Source organism: Nematostella vectensis, chromosome 3 (assembly GCF_932526225.1).
Source record: "Nematostella vectensis chromosome 3, jaNemVect1.1, whole genome shotgun sequence".
Classification (NCBI taxonomy): Eukaryota; Metazoa; Cnidaria; class Anthozoa; order Actiniaria; family Edwardsiidae; genus Nematostella; species Nematostella vectensis.
Genome location: NC_064036.1, coordinates 19,609,940 through 19,629,832, shown reverse-complemented (window position 1 = coordinate 19,629,832; position 19,893 = coordinate 19,609,940). Strand labels below are relative to the sequence as shown.

The window sequence follows — 19,893 nt, the reverse complement described above, 5'->3', positions numbered from 1 at the left end:
TCTATATACTGTATTTTGCACATTATACTATATACTGTATTTTGCACATTATTCTATATACTGTATTTTGCACATTATTCTATATACTGTATTTTGCACATTATTCTATATACTGTATTTTGCACAATATTCTATATACTGTATTTTGCACATTATTCTATATACTGTATTTTGCACATTATTCTATATACTGTATTTTGCAACTGTAAGCAGATGTGCGTGATTTTGTGCCATACGAAAAAAAAATTCTGTATGATTTGTACCCGCAAAAAGCAAGAACAAGGAGGTTTTGGAGTTTACATAGGATTTATTTCCTTATTATTCTGTCTAAATTGACATGCTGCAAGAAATAAAAATCTGTCACTCAACATTGCAAATGAGTCCTGGGGGAGAAGGGGAGTATGTGTTCAAAGGGGGGGGGGGGGGAGTTGGTGATTTGATAATATAGGGAAGCTTGAGTAAACATCATGAGAAAGAATACAATATTTTTTTATATAAATAGGACAAGAATGATCATTTTTCTTGGACATGAAGGACAGTTCGTGATTCAAGCCCAGCTGCACACAGTGTCAACGAGGGGTCCTCAAAAACCTTTCTAGGAACATCATTTGTACATAATACATAATCTTCTAGTAACTTCATTTCTTTAGAAAGAAAGCCTGCAAAGCACAGAACCTCCTGAATAGTGTCTGTGGGATGAAACCAACGCTCATGTCGTGATCCATCTAGAAGTCTCAGTGCAAGTTGAATCCTGTCCGGCTCACTGTCTCCAGGTTCTGGTGGTATTGTTCTCTTTATGTGCATGTTGGTATATTTCTCAGCTAGATTAATATTGACATCATCACTATTTTTGGTGTTATGAGTTTGGCATTCCATTCCTGATGGAGTTTGTGGTCTTGTTCCAATAGATGGAAGTGGAGTATATCTTGAGAAAGATACACACTGTTGTTGGAGCTGTTTTGGTTGCATTTCATGATCAGGAATTATGTCAGACCCTCTAGACTGTGATGGCATTGGACGGCCAGATCTTGACCTTGGACGACCTTTGGCTGATTGTGGTCGAGAGGAGGGGGGCCTGGGGGTGTATTGTTGCCTTTCCTCAGGATCAACTGTAGTTGCATTTTGCCTTTGCATCATGCGGGCTCTGCGTGCTGAAACATCTGCTCCATCCAACGACCTGCTTGAACCTGGCCGTTGATATTGGAATTCAGAATTGCCTTCACACCTAACATCATCCAAACCTCCATATGATGATTTTCTGTGGCTTCTTCTTGATTGCGGTCTTTCTCCTAAAACAACTGCATGAAAAGGGGAAAAAAGGCGATATAACCAAAATGAAAACAGGATTTTATAGCAAAATAAATGCAAAATACACTAAGGAAAATAGGATACATTAAAATAAAGTAACTACAGCAACTGCAAAGTAAATGATTTGAGTTATTATTAAATACTTAGCATTAATGCTATGATGGTCATGTAATTAGAAATAATAAATCAATTCAGTCTTTCACACAGTGGTCATTTTAGAACTTATCATTATGCAAGAAAAAAAAACTATCTTAAAACCATATAATTGATCAAAGGAGGTTAAGGGATGTTTTAAAGAAAAAAAAGGAGAAATATTTTCTTTTTTTAGCAGCTAATTGCTCCTTAAGCTAAATAAACCTATGACTTGCTACGAATCTAATGGTGAGTTAACTCGTGACGAAAAGCGTAACACGAACAGCTGAAAACGACAAAAAAACTATATGACCACAACTGTCAACCACTTTTCGAGATCATTAAAATCTCAAATATATAATACCTTCGCTGACACGTCTGTCGGAGTGATAAACTGGGCTTGTTGCCTTTATCGGGCCTCTAACGGACTCCTTCGAGTGTGAGCTGTTTGATCTAATGCGGCGAGCGATGTCTTGTGCTGAAGCCATGATCCGCCATCTTTACAAACATTTGTTATTAGTAACGAAGTGGTTCCCAGGGCTGCGCGGTTTTCAGGGATTCCTAGGCCAGTAGCCAGAGCCTCGAAGAGCCAGTATAGATACGGTAATACGTGCAGCAAAATCGTACAACTCATTGTGCCCCCCCCCCCCCCCCCCCCCCCCGAGCTGTCGAGAAAAACAGACGGGGGTGCTCGACAGCAAAATCAATTTTAACCCTAAGGGATAGCACTTAGGGCGTGGTCAACAACAATTCTTACCCCTAAGAGATAACACATTGGGTGTGGTCGAAGCATTAAAAAACAATGCTCGTTTCAATTGGCTGATGGGTCCTATATTGTTATGTTACCGACAAAAAGTCGAAAGTATTAATCGATCGGTTGACTTGTGGTTTATTGTAAAATACGTTTCAAGCGATTGGTCAAGAACAGGGGCTCATAAGTAGGGGCAATCATCTGCATTATATAAGTGTCACGGCGTTTCCTAGGATCAGGCTATTTTTAGACGCGCGTGCACGAACGGGCCAATCAGCTACGTTGACGTTGGTTGCGCGCGAGAGTATTTGAATGCGCAAATTCCAGTTAGAAAAAATACTTTTTTATCCATCATCCGTCGGTTTTGTTTGTTCAACAAAAGAATTGCAAGCCAGAATTTAAATTCAAAGTTGGATTCATATTGAAGAAGAGAGCAACGAAAATCAAAGTACCGAAGAAAAAACATAGCTTTTTGTCTGAGACTGCGTGTGCAGTTGAGTTCAGCCAAAACGTCAGCGCAAAGGAAGCATCTGACTGGCCAATCCGCGCGTCTAAAAATAGCCTGATCCTAGGAAACGCCGTGACACCTATATAGTACCATAATGTGGGGAAGATGAATGCCCCTACTTATGAGCCCCTGTCAAGAATACGTACGCAGTTGCAATAGCGTGATTGGTTTCAGTCGTGTATGCCTGTTTTTTATTTCCAAGAATTGCATTATTTTTTTTCATCGTTGTATGCATTCGTTTCTGTCTGTTTTGGGCTGCAAGCATTTTTTCCAGGCTTTTCATCGTGTATTAATTTGTTTTGTTCCTTACCCATCCTCTCCCTTTTCTAATGGTCCGACCATAACAAGAAATTCAGTCCAAGGCTGACTCATAACTGACTGAGGGGGGATGCATTGGCTTTGTATACCGAGTTGCACTTTGTAGATAGAAAATAAACATCTCATTTCTATGATCCCATGTTCCGAGCTACCCAGGGAGGGGTGGGGGGTGGGGCTAATAGGGTGTGGTCGAAGAACACTTCAAACACCCCTAAGGAATAGCAGTTGGTCGAATATTATAGCCTAAGAGATAGCATAATCGGAAAATCCTTCAACACCCAATAAGGGATAGGAGCTGGTCGAAATTTTATACCCTACCCTTCCAGCTGCTGTGTCATCTTGTCTTACAAACGCATAAGAGCAAAACAAGGTACAACAGGGCAACACAAGGTCCAAAAGTTAAGGAGGATACTAATCTGAATGCTTGTCCGTGTTTTATAATTTTATTTCATAAGACTATGTTAATGTGTCCTCAGATCTTAAATATTCCCCAACATCTGCCTGATGGAAGACTACCACATCTGTGGGGTTAGCCTTGCGACAGTCTTGTGTTGATCGAGCTGTTGCACCAAATCCCTACAGAGTAAGAAATAAACTATTTTAACCCTGGATGGCTGGAAATTCATACTTCAATCAAACTTTAATCCATTTCGATCTAAAACCTAGTTCTCACTAGTAATGCAAGTGTGAGCCAAGGTCATTTAGCTGTGAAAACCACTTGATGCAGCAATAAGCCCAATATATCAACATTTTTTCTTGCACATGCTTGCATTTGGTTGTGGGAAGTTAAAACAAAGCACAAAAAAGATATGCGCTTGGTTATTCGTGTCAGGTGACATTAACTGACTAATCAAATTCAAACCCCATGTTTAGTGAGAGGTAGTTCACTTATTCACAACTTGCTTTCACTATAAAAAAAAAACTTTTGTTTGCCCTTGTGTCTGCACTTGAGTCACTAGTAAAAACTAGGCCTTAAAGCATATCTACTCTTCCTTCTGCCAGATAGTTTTAAATGAAAGAACACATCAACTTACATAAATCCAGCAATGAACACCACACAAAAAGACAATGTTTAAGTCTCGAGATTAAAAGCTCTGTACATTTTTTAAAAAATAGAAAAATTTGCAAAATCATAGTCCTCAAAGATACTCAGTCAATCACACTAGAGAAAACCACACACACATACCAGTGGACTATCGCTCATGGAGTAGATCACTACTCCTTGGTATTGTGGTGTGTTTTCTGTAATTCTTCCAAGGCCAGACTTGGTGACATGATTCCCATACAAGAACGTCTGCTCAGCTCCTGGCTTGACCCACACTTTGTACTGTCAACATTGACAATAGAAAGTATAAATGGAAGGAAGACAAACATCATCCTGTGCAGGCATGGGCAATTGTCATCAGAAATATTATCAAATATCAATGAGTTTGATCAAAAGAGCAATGGAAATGCTCTAAACAGATTTATAAAGTAAAGGTGTTGTTTTTGGGTACCTCCTTTTCCATAATTTAGTAAAAATACACGATTGTCAGTATAAGGGAACTTATTATTGTTTACTCTTATGCAAAAGACATCTCTTTAAAAGGGATTAGACATCACTTATGCTGTGTTTCCACTAGGCCACCATCTTATGATATGGTTACAGGTAGAGGTAACAGACAAATCTGTTGACAGTTCTTGCCAGCTATTGCTTGCCAATTGTCAGTCATTTCTCATTCAGTGTTTATTCAATAGTTGTGAGATTGCCACATGTTTTCAAAATCAGCACATTTTACAGTATTCTTACAACCAACTTGTTTTCAAGTCAAGGGACAGCAAATCCCTAAAGTTCTAGTGCAAACAATTCAGCGAAAATCAGTCAAAGTGTTTTCCTAAACGATCGTCTTGAACTATTATTGGAGAATCTTATTAACAGAAGTCATCACAGAGTGACAAAAAGGTCCAGAAAAATAATGATAATTGCAGCAGCAGTTTGACCTCAGAACTCCAATTCATGGGTGCTGTTCCAGCTGAATGGTCAATCGAGACTAGGTTTTCAAGTGTTAACACATTTCTCCTAACCGAAGTTCAGTTAACCATAAACCAAACCTAGATTGATTCTCAAGTGAAAACACAGCATTACTTTGTTGGAACGAATGTGACTTTCAAGGTTGTACTCAACTACTGTATTTATAAATAAACATGTGTACATATATATTGTAATCTTCAACAGGTACTTACCTTGGCATAAGGAGCCAGAAAGTCCAAGGCTGTTATATGAAGCTTAAATTTTTCAGATTTTGTAAACTTGCCTAGGCATGTCCCCAGGCTTATCAGGTTATCCCTTGCAACATTGGTTGCTCTTCGCATTATCAGCTCACTGGAACAGACAAAAAAAACATAAAGCTTATAATAAATATAATAATATAATAAAAGCATAACATAAAGCTTGAGTGTATAACAAGCAAGTGGATGAGGATTGTGATTCACACCGTACATACCTGACATAGTACACTCGATCCTTGTGCAATCTAAAGCAGTAATTCCCATCAGGCCGATCTATCAGAAGTTTAATATTTTCACCAATGCTGAAAGTAAAAGTGTCAAGAATAAGACAGATTAGTATAATTTCTGCATCTATGATATTTTATTCGCAGTGGAACTCCGTTAATTCCAACACTCAAAAGAGATGGACAATAGTTTGAGTTCTATGTTGTTAGGGTTCACTGTATCTTGTTTGTTGTTCCTCTTGACACCTATTCTGATCAGCCTCATATTTGATTTATATAGCTTGTTTGATTTAACTGTAATGATGCCTCACAGTAGAAAAAAAAAAACATTAATTATATTTGTTGTTTCAGAGATTCTAGCAATGTTTGGCCAAAAATATTTGTTTCTAAAAAATCACTTATAGCCCTTACATAAAAAAATAATATCCTGCCAAAACATTACAATGTGACGCCATTTTTTCATATCTTATATGCAGTATTATGATGTCAATGGCACTTTTTAGTAGATTTGTGAGCATGTACATCCTTTTCAATGCCATTCATGTTGCCTTGCATGAATTCTCCTGTTGCAATAAAGAGAGGGGGACAGGGTCCCTTGGGTGCTTAAACCCTTTTTATTATCAAACTGTTAGTATACGGAAGTACTAGAGAGACTACAGACAGGCTGTGGAAAAACTAGGTGGTCTACGTAGGCATGGTGTAGACAAGGTATAAATTAACACAAGGTAGAAAAAGTATGTTGAACGCCTCAGGAATACAGAGTAGTTGTGCTGACATTTCGAGTGTTAGCCCTTTGTATATACCTTATTATTAGAACCACAGGAAACAGCTATTTCTATGGACTCTTATGTCTTTGATAGTAGGCCATGGAAATAATTTCCACACCCCCCAGGCCATCTGAACTGAGTGACTGATCACACACACAGAAGGCACAAAACCCCAGTAGAATCAGGTTTCACTCTAGCTTAGGTGAGCAAATTTATGTTTAGACAAATTCAAGATGCTCGCTTGTGCCATCAGCACTCCATGGCAAAATTTTGTGACTTTTTGCCAAAGGAGAGATGGCAAGCAGTCTTATAATTGTAATCAATTGAACACCAAACATTTAATTGGCCTTGAAACCTACGTTTTTCCAGGCCCTACCAATTTATAAAAATCGATCATCGGAAACTAATCGAATTAATCAATATTAATTGATATTAATCAGTCGATTGTTATTGATTGATATTGGAGATCGATAATAATCGATTCTCACAGCCCAAGAGTACTCAATCATATTGAATATTATCGGTTAATATCAGGTTTTATCGATTTCTTATATTTAAAACTGACCACTGGAAAGGGACCTCAAGGACGACGACAACGGCTAGAACAACGCGATAAAAAAGATTTTTTTGCGCGTGGCGATCAATAAAAATTTGATTGCAATGGAATAAGCAAAACATTTTAGTCAGAGACAGATAAAAAAATGACATTTCTACAGTAGCGAACATAGCTAGTGGAGTGGAATTTACAGTGCAAACGTCTGCATCCTCAACTGAAGACGAAACTTTAAAATTTTTACGTCTTCAAAATTTTTGTATCAGACAGAATGCATTTCCACATGCTGCTATTGAATTCTAAATCAAATTCCATTGTTTTTAGCTGTCATCGTTTCTTAAGGTCCCTAATTCATTTAGGTCAACACAATGTTGATTCAGATGCCGTGCTGATTGCGTCGTTCAAAGGGGTAAAAAAGTTACCAAAACAAATGCAGCACAACAAGGTCTCGACATTTGAAACAGTGTCGAACTTTTGCAGTACCACACATAATTGATTTAGACGTCAAGCTTCTAATGTCCCAATATAATAAAATACTTAACAATTAGGTTTGGCACGGCAGAAGCGTGGCTCGAAATCTTGTTTCGGTATTTTTCGATAAAAATCGTTAATAATCGATGCTCACACAGTTTCACGTTATCAATTTCTATTGATTTCCAATTAATCGATTGATTGATATTTATTTTTATCGATTACTATTGATTATAATTGATTATCGGAATTATTGATTGGCAGGGCCGTTGTTTTTTGGTTTGATTGTATTTGATCAACCCAACAAGAATCAATTGAAGGTTTAGGTGATTTGACAGAATTCGACATTGATAAAGATTTCGTTTGATTAGTCACCCTGAGCCTACAGTAACAAAATATTCACCAAGCCCCATCACCCTGAAATTCGAATGATTGTTAGCCTCATGAGGTCCTAATTTACGCACTGAAATACAAGTTTCTTGGCATAATACAGTAACTTAATGTTAAATGTCAAGCATAGCAAATGTTGATTGATGCTTTGATTGTAGTTTAGTTCGCTACTTACTATTTTGCTAATTTTTCGAACACAACTTTCGTCTCTTCTTCTGTGAGCGGCCTCATACCGAATATTCTTTATAAACTGTGATTACAGAACAGGATAAAGTAAAAATAACAGTATTGCTGCGAATTGTGTTGACTCTGTTTCTTCACGTGGTCATCTGAGCCCGCGAATGCTTTCTGCAAAATCACGTGACTCCCGTAACCGGAAATAAAAGACCGGCTCTATGCAAGCGAGAAAATAAGAATCGAAAACAATGCTACGAAATATTAAAATTTTACAATTATCTAGAATCTGTATAGCGATAAAAGTTACTTTCTGCAATAAGAAAAATAGGGATAAATTTATGTGATTAGCAATAAAACATATCATTCAGAATAATGCGCGAACTGAACAAAAAAGAGTTGCTATAGCAACTTGGACATAACGCGAAAATCGTGTTATGTTGTATGATGTTCGAGGTTCGGAATGATTGGCGTTGAAGATATTGCTCCAAAACATGGAGTGATTGTGGGGAATTTAGGTTAAATAGTAGTTGAAATGATTCCGCTTGGGGAAAGTGCCGGGATTTTGCCAAGAGTCCCTACAAATGGGATGATGAGCGGCGATTTTCCATTGACCATAGTGAAACCGTCATTCGTCGATTTCCAAACTCTGCAGGTTTCTTCGCCAGTTAACAACAACTCAAGGACACAAATAAGCATCGTTCACACAAGGAATCAAACAAGGGAGAGCTCTGCTTCAAGCCTGAGGAGTTTTCTAAGAGTTTGTCAAAATAAGAAAAAAGTAGACGTAGTTGAACAGAAATCGAATGCTTTCGTGACAACAGCAACAAGGGCAAGAACAACAGTAAGGGTTCGTGATGGCAACAACGCGAGAAATCAGGAATATGGACAGATTGACGAGAAAAGGGCTGCATCTGCGATAGAAGCAATTTCTCTTGAGCACAATCGTATTAAAAAATCAGGTAATATCACGCTTTTTGGAGTTTTATTCCTTCAAATTATTTTATTGTTTTGAGTTCCTTTCTTCTGTTTTTGTGTTATTCCTTGACCCAAACAGAGATGTAACAGAAGTATGTTTAACAGTTATGCAATTTCCATTGAGGTGGATAGTGGCGAAATATCTACCGAGAGCCGAAATGGAAATGGTATTATTGTTTTAGTATATAAAACGAGCTTTAAAGCAATTTTCTTTTCGGAAACACTTGCAAATCGGCTTGTTACACCCGCCATTTTGCTTGATTTCGGGGGGGGGGGGGGGGGGGGGGGGACAAGAAAACATCCATCTCCTAGGAGTTGTATATTGCATATTAGTATATAAAACTCGGGAACCTGTCAAGAACAAGCGATTTGATTGGTTGAGAAACCCAGGATAAAATGCATTAGTATATACTTGGCGGGAACTTCATAAGAACGCACGTTCTGATTGGTTCGCTATCTCGGAATAATTAATAATTACAGCAAATAGGTCTTGTTCAGTCCCCGCCAAGTATATACTAAAAGAATTATTCTCCTCAGGCTCAGCAAATAGCGGTGGATAGTGGTGGATAGGACTATCCACCGCTATTTACATTGCCTTCGGCGAATAATTGTTAAATATTCACCTCCTAAGAGGTGGATATTTTCCTGCGCCCCGAAATTAAGCAAAATGGAGGGTATAACAGCCGATATATTAACTCCCGAGTTTTATATACTAAAAGTCTTTTATGGGAGGAGTTTATGGTTAGTCCTATCAGATGTTTAATGCAAACTACTATTAACAGGAACCAGCACAATTACATTTAATAAAGTTAAATATCTATGTCAAATATAAGTAAAGTAATAAGTAATTGTCTTTCATATAAAAAGAAATACAATGAAAAAATGAATATTAATTAAACATGTTCAATTGGTCTATATTTATGTTTCTTTTCTGCATTTAAAACACAGTGTTTTTAATTGCATATATTATATTAATAGATATTATATATTATCCATGTTATTTACCCTCTAAGACATACATGTTTCCTTTTGTTTAGAATCAAGTGGATGCCTAGAAAGCAAATCAGACCCACTGATAGTTGAAAATAACAAAGAGGACTCACACACAGTTCAAGTGAATACTAAAAATGCAAACGCAGCGAACAAAAAACTCGCAAAAAATATAACAAAACGGAAGAAGGACAGAACAAAGAAACAGTCAAAGTCAGGGAAGACGAGAAAGAAAAGTATCAAAAAGACTAAAACCTCTGTTTTTGATCGCCTCACACTTCAAGATGGTACAAATCAACTAAATTCTTCTTTCACAACATTGTCGTCAGCTAGTAGTAGGCACAGTAGTTCCTCTGTCATTTTCAACAAACCCAGTGGGGGCATTTTAAACATTAGTAAAATACAGGCTAGCTACATGCCTGTCCAAAGAACAAACAAAAATGTTATTTATTTGCCAAAAGTGCCAACCAAATCAATTGCAACACAGCAAAAAGTTCCAACAAACCCTCCACGAAAGAACATAATTGAAAATTCACCTTCTGTTCCATCACCTAGGAAGGAATTAGGGTGGAGCATGCAGGATGATGGTAGGGTGACATTTAGAAGGGTGTATTTATCTGAGATGCAGTCAAAAATGCTGGGTGGAGCACCTAGTGTGCCACCGGGGACACCTACAGAAGAACAAATGAAAAGAGTCGAGTATATTCCATCACTCTTTGATGTCAAGGTAAAGATGTTCAAAGCTAATGATAATGTAGATGGGAGCAATTACACCCCAACACCTCTCTTTATCTGACAAAAATACTTATTTTGCATGCAACCTGATAAAAACTAAGGAGGAGGGGCGTGGCTATGGAATTAGCATGTTGTCCATACTTTTAGGAAGGAATGAATCAAGCAGAGCCAAGGGGTGTGGTTGCCAAGGGGTGTGGCTGACGAGGGGTGTGGTTGACGAGGGGTGTGGTTGACGAGGGGTGTGGTTGCCAAGGGGTGTGGTTGCCAAGGGGTGTGGTTGCCAAGGGGTGTGGTTGCCAAGGGGTGTGGTTGCCAAGGGGTGTGGTTGCTAAGGGGTGTGGCTGACGAGGGGTGTGGTTGATGAGGGGTGTGGTTGCCGAGGGGTGTGGTTGCCAAGGGGTGTGGTTGCCAAGGGGTGTGGTTGCCAAGGGGTGTGGTTGCTAAGGGGTGTGGCTGACGAGGGGTGTGGTTGATGAGGGGTGTGGTTGCCGAGGGGTGTGGTTGCCAAGGGGTGTGGTTGAGAGTTGCTTCCTAAAAACAGAGGGGTAAGGGGTTTCAGAAGTTTCAAAAATGGGAAATTACATTTCACAATAAAATGATTCAAACATCCATGATTCAAGAGATATTAAGAAATTTCAAAACATATCCTATAGAAGGAAAACTCTTACTAATCTAGAGACTGGAAAGCATCTCCAGCTTACAGCGGCTAGCCATTGAGTAAGCCGGATACAACTCGGCAACTCGGACAGACCTCAAATGTCATCACATGGGTTATAAAACAATTGACATGTAATCCAGGATTCCAGCTGGGATATGAGATAAAGTGCAGGGGGGGGGTATATGATTGACAAGGATCAATCTTTGCTTGGAAAATATGATTCATGTATTTAAAATAGCAGAGATCACGACTCACGCTGATCAAATTTCACCATTCAAGAATCACGGTGAACCTAGCATCAAGGATCACAGATTTCAATTTGTCCTTTTCATGATTCACGATAAACAAAAAAGACTGTTCATGGATCATGAAAATAACCCTTAATGCAGCAAAAAAAATACAATCACTAAATAGAAAATGACTAGCATTTTCACTACATACTTGTTTACGAATCCCTTTTGACCTCTAAAGTGCAAAGTGCTAGGGCCTTTATAACTACAGTATTTTAATCCTCAGCTTTGATTGTTTCAACAGAGTCAGCGTCTAGTGAAAGCAAAGCTTGAAAAAATAGGTAATGAGAAGTTAATTTACTTTTCTTATAATACAAGGAGCTCTTATTTTGGACAGAAAAGTTTTTTTTTTTTTTTCATCTGGTGATTTTATATCCGTGTGGTCCTTGCAGAGATAAAAATGAAGATTACAGAGGAAAAACAAAAGGAAAAAGCGATGAAAGAGGAACAAAAAAAAATAGCAGTATCAATGGTCCAGCTGAGACAACGCCAGAGAGAGGAGGTATGTAAACATAAAAATATGTTTTTCCCTAGAGTGTAATTTTACTAGAGGCAGGGACATTGAAACAGTTTTTGAGGGTAAATTAGTGAAATATCGACCTTGCCCTTGTTTTCCAAGTTCCAGGCTTGCACAACCCCTTTCCAGCCCCCCCCCCCCCCCCCCACACACACACACACAGTTGTCATATTTCAGTACACTTGTGTCCAACACTTGAACAAATAAAGTGAGATTGAAGGATAGATGGGCTATAGATAATTGATGTAAAAATAAAGAGGATCATGCTCTAATTAACATTAGTTTCGATACCTTGTTTTTTCAGATCTACGCTCTTAATAAAGTGATGACACAGCTAGAAAATGAAAACTTCAGGAAATTCATGAAGGAAAAAGAGGCAGAGGCTTTGTCAGTATAAAAAGATTGTTGGGAATGCCAAAAGCAAATGGTTGGAAAACTGGTCTTGTCAACCTATTTGGATTTTGGACTTGTTGATACGATTTTGTTATGGCAGAAAGATAAGATTGCCCTGTATCACTGTCAATAGAGTTGGTGTTGGTAATAAAAAATGTATAACATGTATTTTAGTTTTTTGTATAACAGCTACTGACTAGATACCTAGTTTTTTAAGGTCTGATGTTGAAAAATGGGGAAAATGTATTTTCATTCAAGTATCATTGTTCACCATTCATATTCAACCAGAGGTAAAAATGCAATTGTCAAAAGGTCAACTTTTAGGCTGAAGCAGGCAAAAAGACCCTGACATTCAGGCACATAGTCAGGGGGGTGTGCAGGGTGCATGCATACCCCCCCTGGCCCTTGGCCTAAAAAAGTTGGTCATTATTGCTTTTTCCATATGATACGTATGATTGCGCCCCTCCCCCCTCAGCCAATCCTGGGTACTTGCCTGATATTTGTATTCTATGTCAGATTGGCTATTATATTCCAAACATGACCCCCCTGACATGACCCACCTGTGTAAGAGGATTAATGTTTTCCCCTATAATATCTTTGCAATATGGTTGACTTCCTGCTTCAGTAGGAAAATGCTGATAGGACAATATATAAAATGATAAATAATAACTATGACTGACAAATATACTCAGCTGCCTATCAGAAGCATGGCTATTTTTAGGGTTCTTAAACCGTATATACAGAGTACTCAGACATTCATTCCATATCTTGATTTAAGTCTGAATCTGTGGTTGAGTACATTTTTCCCAACTTGAATAAAGACAAGCATAAACTATTCAGGTAAGAATTTTATTTTGTTATTTCTAGTAGGAAAATAAAACCTTATTTATTTATGAGAGTAAATTAAAAACAATAGCTTATAGCTACCGTAAGGCTTCGATTTGACGAAGGAACTGGGGAACCCTGTTCGTTATATCGAGGTTCTGTTCCATACATTCTACTGTCATTTTGGCCGGACTGAAGAGGAATCATTTGTTATACTGAGTACTTCTTTATATCGAGGTTCGTTAAATCAAGGTTCCACTGTATTAATTCCATTATTTTGGGACAAAAGTTTAGACTTACCTAAAAGCAAAAATACTTCACTCTGACAAAAAATCTGATACTGACAGTCATGCAATCTCATTTATACCTTTGACCAAAAATAACTCATTTCTCCTTTGATCTATCACGACTTTCTATTCGTCTAATGAAATGAACAAAAGAAAATTTAACCAGGCCCACTTAGAATTTGACCAATAAAAAATCGTGTTCCATTTCGTAAAAGGAAGTTACATTAACACTTCCTCCGGAATTATAAACTGGTACGTGATTGGTTTTGCATGACAATGGGTCGCATTAATCGGACCAATGATGATAACTGGTATATCGAGCGCTGATTCTGCGCAAAAGCCTCCCTGGGGCCCCCCACAAATTCTTGCAAACCAACGCCCCTGGAAAGCCGGACATCGCTTGGAAAGTTGGTCTACAGAAGCGAAATAGGGGCTTAACTAACCTTAGCTTTGTCGTGTTACATTGGCGGTATCTTGTGCTTAAGGACAGCTATTTGGTCAAGGTAAGTCTTGTCTAAAAGATCTGACAATCATCGCTGCCAAGAACAAAATTGTTTCGGCGCAGTGATTCTCTGACGGCGATATTTTGCATGTGGTTTGGCAGCGTCAGTCTGCCATTTGCGCCCACAGAATTCTTTATTTCTTTTGTTTTAATCTTTTCTATCAATCCAATACACTTATTCTTGCACATACACTTTTTTTTCTCGTGTTGTAACTGGCATTTATAGAGAAGAAACCGTTTGTGCACTAGAGGAGAGACTCGTTCGAGTTTACACTTAGCACGGTTGATTGTCGAGATCTCCTTGTACTGTGCAACCGACACGAGCGAAACTCATGTATTATTTCGTAGTTCTTTTATACCATTCTCAAGGCAACCCTCCACATCTGAGTTATTTCCTTCTTTACTGACCCATAAGCGTTATGAAGGTTGGGTTCTCTAATGAACTCTTGATTTAACCTATCACAGGTTTAAACCCGTCAAGGTTTCTAATGTTTTATCGATAAAACTCGAGTTCCTTCCTTTCGCAATAGTACACCAACCAAACGAAATTTCGAGAAAGGGTTATAGTGTACCGTCTAGCTAGAAAGAAATTTTAATCTAGTGAATGTCGCCAAAGAAAAGAACTATTTCCTCAAAGTGAAGTATTTAAAAGATTCTTGAACTAGTCATGAGTTTTATTTGCCCTGGCTTAGCCCAAGAGGAACTAAGTTGAATTTAATGTATCTTGTTTATTCTTCCAGGTTTTCCATAAATTCCCCACTCTTCCAGCCTTGTGCTGAACTCTAAGCTCCACAGCCATGCAGACAATAAAATGTGTAGTTGTTGGTGATGGCGCTGTTGGTAAAACCTGTTTACTTATATCTTATACGACGAACAAATTTCCAAGTGAATATGTACCAACGGTAAGCCCTTATTAGAAACATACTTTGATCATAATTTCCACTGTATTTAAATCGAGGTTATGATCAAAGTAAAAACACTGAGATTACTTAGCACTTTCCCTTGCCCTAAAAGGGTTTATTGTAATCGAAGACGTGTCAAGGTAAAACGTCTCAAATTTGTTCCCCCGGAACTTCAGAGATTAAATTTATTGTTTATCTTAGATTTTCTAAAATTCTTTCACACTCAAAGAATGTTTACCTCTCAATACATTGATCACATTGAAGGTGATATAAGACTACTTGGTACTGCTCCTACTGGTAAAATTTACATTTCACAAGGTACTCAATAAGAAACTTCTACTTGTTATGGTTTTGCTTTATTTACAATTGTTATACGGAACCCTTCAATTCGCATAATAAATCTATCCTGGGTCATACTTTAGCTTGTTCATTGTTGTCCAAAGGCTCAAAAATGCTTTTACAAGCTGCATCTTGTGTCAGCTTAGGTGTCATTTAATGGAAGCATTTTTGAGGGGAAGCAAGTGGTTATTGTTTGAAAGAACGTTCTACCACCCAACGCTTAATATTTAAATTATTACCTAATACAATATGCCATTTTTGGTTTCAAGCTCCATCAAAATTACCTTTGTGTTTTTTTTTTTAAAGAAATGTTATAGGTATATATAGAAAAATAATATGTAGCAGAACTTATTTAATTTTGAAAATGAAACTTTGTGGTTTCCTAAACGTTCACCATCCTCAGAACTAGGCATAATAAATTGCAACCAGCTTTAGAAATCAGTTGTATTTGTGACTAAGTTGCTTTATTTTGCACATTTTGTTTACCCTAATTTTTCACCTAAGCAAGTGCAGCCTCAGCTGTATATAGCTTATTACATGACTTGTTTTCACATTGAACATCTTAATGCTGCTTGATGTGTTGTATCTTTACAGAAAGTCTCCATGCAAACTGAGCTTGTCCTTCAAGTGTTACTTTTATTCTTAACCCATTTTGCATTTAGGCTATTTGAACATAGTATATGGCTGATAACCAATCATTCTAAAATAAGTTCATTCCCCCCTTCCCTATCCAACCATCAATATTAGACCAAACAAAAAAAGACACAATTTGTACCATTGTCAAGGGATTATATGATTAATGACCACATTATTGTTACTTCATTTCAGGTATTTGATAATTATGCAGTTACAGTAATGATTGGAGGAGAGCCATACACATTAGGATTATTTGATACAGCAGGTTAGTCGCACAATTATTGACTGATTACACAGTCTTGAAACCTAACACAGGGCACACAGGAAGCGTACGAGAAAGAAAGTGCACTGAAAGACGCCCTGGGCAACTGCTCTGTAAAAGCTATGTCTAAAAACTGCAGCAAACTCTATCTCTGATTGGTATCATTAGAATTAAATTAAAATGAGACCAATCAGAGCACTCCTTATTAGTCAGAAAAGCAGACAGGTCTCACGCATAGTAACACATCACAAACACCTTAACTGCTAAACAACAAAGCCTACTTTGTTTGTAAAAGTCTCACGATCAGATTTTGCCTGGAGTCTGTGAAGGGTTGCCCTAGCAGGGAGAAACTTCAGCACGATATCTGATCATGTCTTTGCCCGCTCAGCTACATTATGAAATAGCAGGTAGTATACCTTCTGCATACATCAGAGAATGCCCTGACGTCGATAGGATCAAGTGGACCACCAACTTCCGAATTATTTTCAGGAGCCCCAAGGTTCTTGTTAGAAATGGATGGTTTCTTGCATCATTTCAATACAAAATATACTACAGAAAATTTGTTGTACTTCTAGTCTATGACAAGGCTCTTACTCATTTCAAATGCGTGTGATTTCCTTGATTTGAATTATTTTTTTTATATCAAATGTTAATTAACGAAACAGCTCAAGTAAAATCCCTCAAACTTGACTCAACCCTTGAATTATCTAGCCATACAATAGAATTTTCCCAATATTGTTTGTTATGTTTAGTGTACAGTTTTTCTTTTCCCTCTTGTTATGTTAATTTCCATACTGTTTTTACAGTTTCTGTCAATAAGTGATGGTGCTAATTGGAAAAAGGCGCCAGGTCTAGTCGGGCGACAAATTGGATTGGAAACCTTTTTAGAAATAGCTTTTACAGAGCAGTTGTTAGGGCGTCTTTCACTCCTCTTTCTTTCTTGCACGCTCCCTGTGTGCCCGATCTACGCGACGCCCTGGCTCCTTGAGGATGACAAGGCATCAAACCTTCTTGGTGTTTATTTTTTTGATGCTGTCAGTTAGCTGTTTTTAACATAAACAATGCCAGATGAACACCATCAAACTTTATTCTAATCATTGCTTGAGAGCTAAAGTATTCATCATCATCAACAACAGCAACAACTTACTTTATTAATACAAAAAAATAAAAACAACACAGAGGTTGTATGCAGTTAATTTCCATTTCAATTAAGAATGCTGTGTAAGAATTCATGTGTTGTAACCCATGTGACATCCTAAATAACATATAAATTACAAAATCTGATTGTGTTATTTTGTTGTTTTTCAGGTCAAGAGGATTATGATCGACTAAGACCCCTTTCATATCCACAAACAGATGTATTCCTTGTCTGTTTTTCTGTAGTATCACCATCATCATTCGAAAACGTAAAAGAAAAGGTAACTATTTTTTATGATTCTGATGCAAACCATGGATCTATCTTTTTTATAGTTTATAGTTTTTGACTGTAAAGAATTCCAAATCAATTTCTTATCTGGTAATAGCAAAGAGTTAAATCATACCACCTTTAGGAATCAATTATCCATTTTGTGCAGTTATATGTTTTATTGCAAAAAAGTGGAAACAAAAACTATTTATTGGCTTAGATAGCTGATTGGCCATTTGCTGTTCCAGGATTAAACAAGGATCATTATCAGTGATTGAAAATATATTAATTTGGTAACCAAGTAATGAAAAGTCTAGATGCTTAATTGAATATTGTCTCAATTATTTATCCTCTTTTCAGTGGGTTCCAGAAATTACACATCACTGCCCAAAGACACCTTTCCTCTTGGTCGGTACCCAAGTTGATCTACGTGATGATCAAGGGACAATAGAGAAGCTGTCTAAAAATAAACAAAAGCCCATCGCAGTCGAAGCTGCAGAGAAGCTTGCAAGAGAGCTCAGAGCGGTGAAGTATGTTGAGTGCTCGGCTTTAACACAAAAAGGCCTTAAAAACGTGTTTGATGAAGCAATTCTGGCAGCATTAGAACCCCCAGAGCCTCAAAAGAAGAAGAAGTGCCGGCTTCTTTAGTGTTGCAGCATTTAATAATGAACTGGACATTATATATGCTATGCTTCATGGGTATCGCACATATAGTAGTACACCCACGAAGTACTATCCTAACTGGGGTTTGTCTCCAGATCAAAAAAAGTTCCAACATATGTATGGAGGGGCACAATCTAATGAAAGAAATTGAAACAAAAAGAATCTCAACCTTGACATAGAAGCTCTTTTGTAAGATAGATCCTGCCACAAAATTTACAGTACTTGTATTCTTGCTGGATAGAATATAAGTTCACAGTGTTAGATGCTGTGGCATTGACATGAACACCTTATCACAGGAAATTGTTAAGAAGTGCATTTAATTGGTCACAATTTTCCTTTGAAAACAATATGTAGGCAGTGTCCTATTTTATTTTCTAAACAACTCAGGAAAAGAATAAAATGTGACAGCCTATTAAGCATAGACATGTCAGTGATTCTATGATATTGAATTGAGTGTTGTTTGAATTTCTATTTTATAGTATGCTTTCAAGAGACCATAGCTGAAAATCTTTATTCTTTGTATTGTTCTTTATTCACCAACAAAAAAATATGTAGCATTTGAATTTCAAATGAAAATCTACCATGTTTGAATGTCGCTTAAAGGTCAAAATCAAATGTGTACATTGTACTGATTAAAAAAAGCTTAATTCTGTTAAATAATGTACTGTCTTCTAATCAAAGTTTTATTAAAGATGTTCCAAGGACTGGGAGGCAGTGCCATCAAATGTATGTCAAGCAAACTGTTTAAGATAACACCCTTGATTTTAGGACTCTGTTTAGGACGACATCCTCAATTTTAGGGCCCTAGTTAGCACGTGAAAGAAAGCAAGGCAATCGGATTGGCGGCAGGATCAGCAGTTACGAGTTTTAGCAAGGCAACCAATGCCCTGTTTAGGACAGCCTTGCTTAAAATCATGTACCCTGTTCAGGACAAAGAGGCCTGAAATATATACCCTGTTCAGGACAGACATGCCTAAAATGTATACCCTGTTCAGGACAGACATGCCTAAAATGTATACCCTGTCCAACGGCACGTCCCAGTATAGCCCATATAAGGGAGTGTACCCCCCCCCCTGGGGTGCATTACTCTGCTTCAGTTTTGATGAAGGCACATTTCAATTCCACTGGTTTTGCTTGATTTTATTGTCACACAATCGCAACAATACAGGGTTTATTTGACAAAGACAGTATAATGTGTTAGGAAATATTGTTATCTCAAAAACAAAAAAAAATTGAACTTGTGAAAATCAAGTGTATGGGGTAGGACAATAATTTTTCATTTATAAACTAACTCCCAATGTTCTGAAACTCCACAGGAATGTAATGGAAAGCATCAGCCACAAATCTGAAGACAGGTTTAGGATTCCCGATGTGCACAACACTAAGTGTGGTTGCTAAGCAGACTAAGTATTTTGGGTTTCACAGTCACTATGTGACTAAACTGGACGAAATACTTCATCCAAAAAAAAATATATAAAGAAAACAAGAACAAGGAATAAGCCTTTTAAAATACTGTTACTTTGCTCTACCAATGTTGCTCTTCATTCAAAGACTCCTTTAGAGCTGAATTGTTCTTTCTCCCTATAGAGCAGGAGCCCCTCAAAGTCACATGGTCTACTCCCTATAAAGCAGGAGCCCCTCAAAGTC

General features: G+C 37.6%; 4 protein-coding genes and 1 long non-coding RNA gene across 5 annotated transcripts; 2 read left to right on the top strand and 3 right to left on the bottom strand.

Moving 5' to 3' along the window:
• Positions 1-287: 287 nt before the first annotated feature.
• Positions 288-1,985, bottom strand: LOC5509004. Its single transcript, XM_001629521.3, has 2 exons — positions 1,805-1,985; positions 288-1,298 (listed from the first exon to the last, which is right to left on the bottom strand). The coding sequence occupies exons 1-2, from the start codon at positions 1,926-1,928 to the stop codon at positions 514-516; spliced, it is 909 nt and encodes a 302-aa protein (XP_001629571.2). The 5' UTR covers positions 1,929-1,985; the 3' UTR covers positions 288-513.
• Positions 1,986-3,446: 1,461 nt separating this feature from the next.
• Positions 3,447-8,038, bottom strand: LOC5508985 (60S ribosome subunit biogenesis protein NIP7 homolog). Its single transcript, XM_001629522.3, has 5 exons — positions 7,866-8,038; positions 5,501-5,587; positions 5,241-5,379; positions 4,204-4,344; positions 3,447-3,593 (listed from the first exon to the last, which is right to left on the bottom strand). The coding sequence occupies exons 1-5, from the start codon at positions 7,919-7,921 to the stop codon at positions 3,474-3,476; spliced, it is 543 nt and encodes a 180-aa protein (XP_001629572.1). The 5' UTR covers positions 7,922-8,038; the 3' UTR covers positions 3,447-3,473.
• Positions 8,039-8,271: 233 nt separating this feature from the next.
• Positions 8,272-12,593, top strand: LOC5508989 (PH domain-containing protein DDB_G0287875). Its single transcript, XM_001629484.3, has 5 exons — positions 8,272-8,826; positions 9,880-10,559; positions 11,760-11,796; positions 11,908-12,017; positions 12,337-12,593. The coding sequence occupies exons 1-5, from the start codon at positions 8,400-8,402 to the stop codon at positions 12,427-12,429; spliced, it is 1,347 nt and encodes a 448-aa protein (XP_001629534.2). The 5' UTR covers positions 8,272-8,399; the 3' UTR covers positions 12,430-12,593.
• Positions 12,594-13,319: 726 nt separating this feature from the next.
• Positions 13,320-13,645, bottom strand: LOC125561374. Its single transcript, XR_007307403.1, has 2 exons — positions 13,551-13,645; positions 13,320-13,442 (listed from the first exon to the last, which is right to left on the bottom strand). It is a non-coding gene; the product is annotated as an uncharacterized LOC125561374 (long non-coding RNA).
• Positions 13,646-13,885: 240 nt separating this feature from the next.
• LOC5508990 (cell division control protein 42 homolog) lies at positions 13,886-18,950 on the top strand. The gene is made up of 5 exons (XM_001629485.3): positions 13,886-14,040; positions 14,780-14,941; positions 16,109-16,181; positions 17,487-17,596; positions 17,944-18,950. The coding sequence occupies exons 2-5, from the start codon at positions 14,837-14,839 to the stop codon at positions 18,229-18,231; spliced, it is 576 nt and encodes a 191-aa protein (XP_001629535.1). The 5' UTR covers positions 13,886-14,040; positions 14,780-14,836; the 3' UTR covers positions 18,232-18,950.
• The last annotated feature ends 943 nt before the right edge of the window (positions 18,951-19,893 follow it).

Excerpts from the sequence above, each read along its gene's own strand:
- LOC5509004 (XM_001629521.3), bottom strand. The coding sequence starts at position 1,928 with ATGGCTTCAGCACAAGACATCGCTCGCCGCATTAGATCAAACAGCTCA. Across the intron at positions 1,299-1,804 it reads CGACAGACGTGTCAGCGAAG|TTGTTTTAGGAGAAAGACCG; the intron begins GTATTATATATT and ends CTTTTCATGCAG.
- LOC5508985 (XM_001629522.3), bottom strand. The coding sequence starts at position 7,921 with ATGAGGCCGCTCACAGAAGAAGAGACGAAAGTTGTGTTCGAAAAATTA. Across the intron at positions 5,588-7,865 it reads TTCGAAAAATTAGCAAAATA|CATTGGTGAAAATATTAAAC; the intron begins GTAAGTAGCGAA and ends TTTTACTTTCAG. Across the intron at positions 4,345-5,240 it reads TTCTGGCTCCTTATGCCAAG|TACAAAGTGTGGGTCAAGCC; the intron begins GTAAGTACCTGT and ends CAATGTTGACAG.
- LOC5508989 (XM_001629484.3), top strand. The coding sequence starts at position 8,400 with ATGATTCCGCTTGGGGAAAGTGCCGGGATTTTGCCAAGAGTCCCTACA. Across the intron at positions 11,797-11,907 it reads AGCAAAGCTTGAAAAAATAG|AGATAAAAATGAAGATTACA; the intron begins GTAATGAGAAGT and ends TGGTCCTTGCAG. Across the intron at positions 12,018-12,336 it reads GACAACGCCAGAGAGAGGAG|ATCTACGCTCTTAATAAAGT; the intron begins GTATGTAAACAT and ends TTGTTTTTTCAG.
- LOC5508990 (XM_001629485.3), top strand. The coding sequence starts at position 14,837 with ATGCAGACAATAAAATGTGTAGTTGTTGGTGATGGCGCTGTTGGTAAA. Across the intron at positions 14,942-16,108 it reads CAAGTGAATATGTACCAACG|GTATTTGATAATTATGCAGT; the intron begins GTAAGCCCTTAT and ends ACTTCATTTCAG. Across the intron at positions 16,182-17,486 it reads AGGATTATTTGATACAGCAG|GTCAAGAGGATTATGATCGA; the intron begins GTTAGTCGCACA and ends GTTGTTTTTCAG.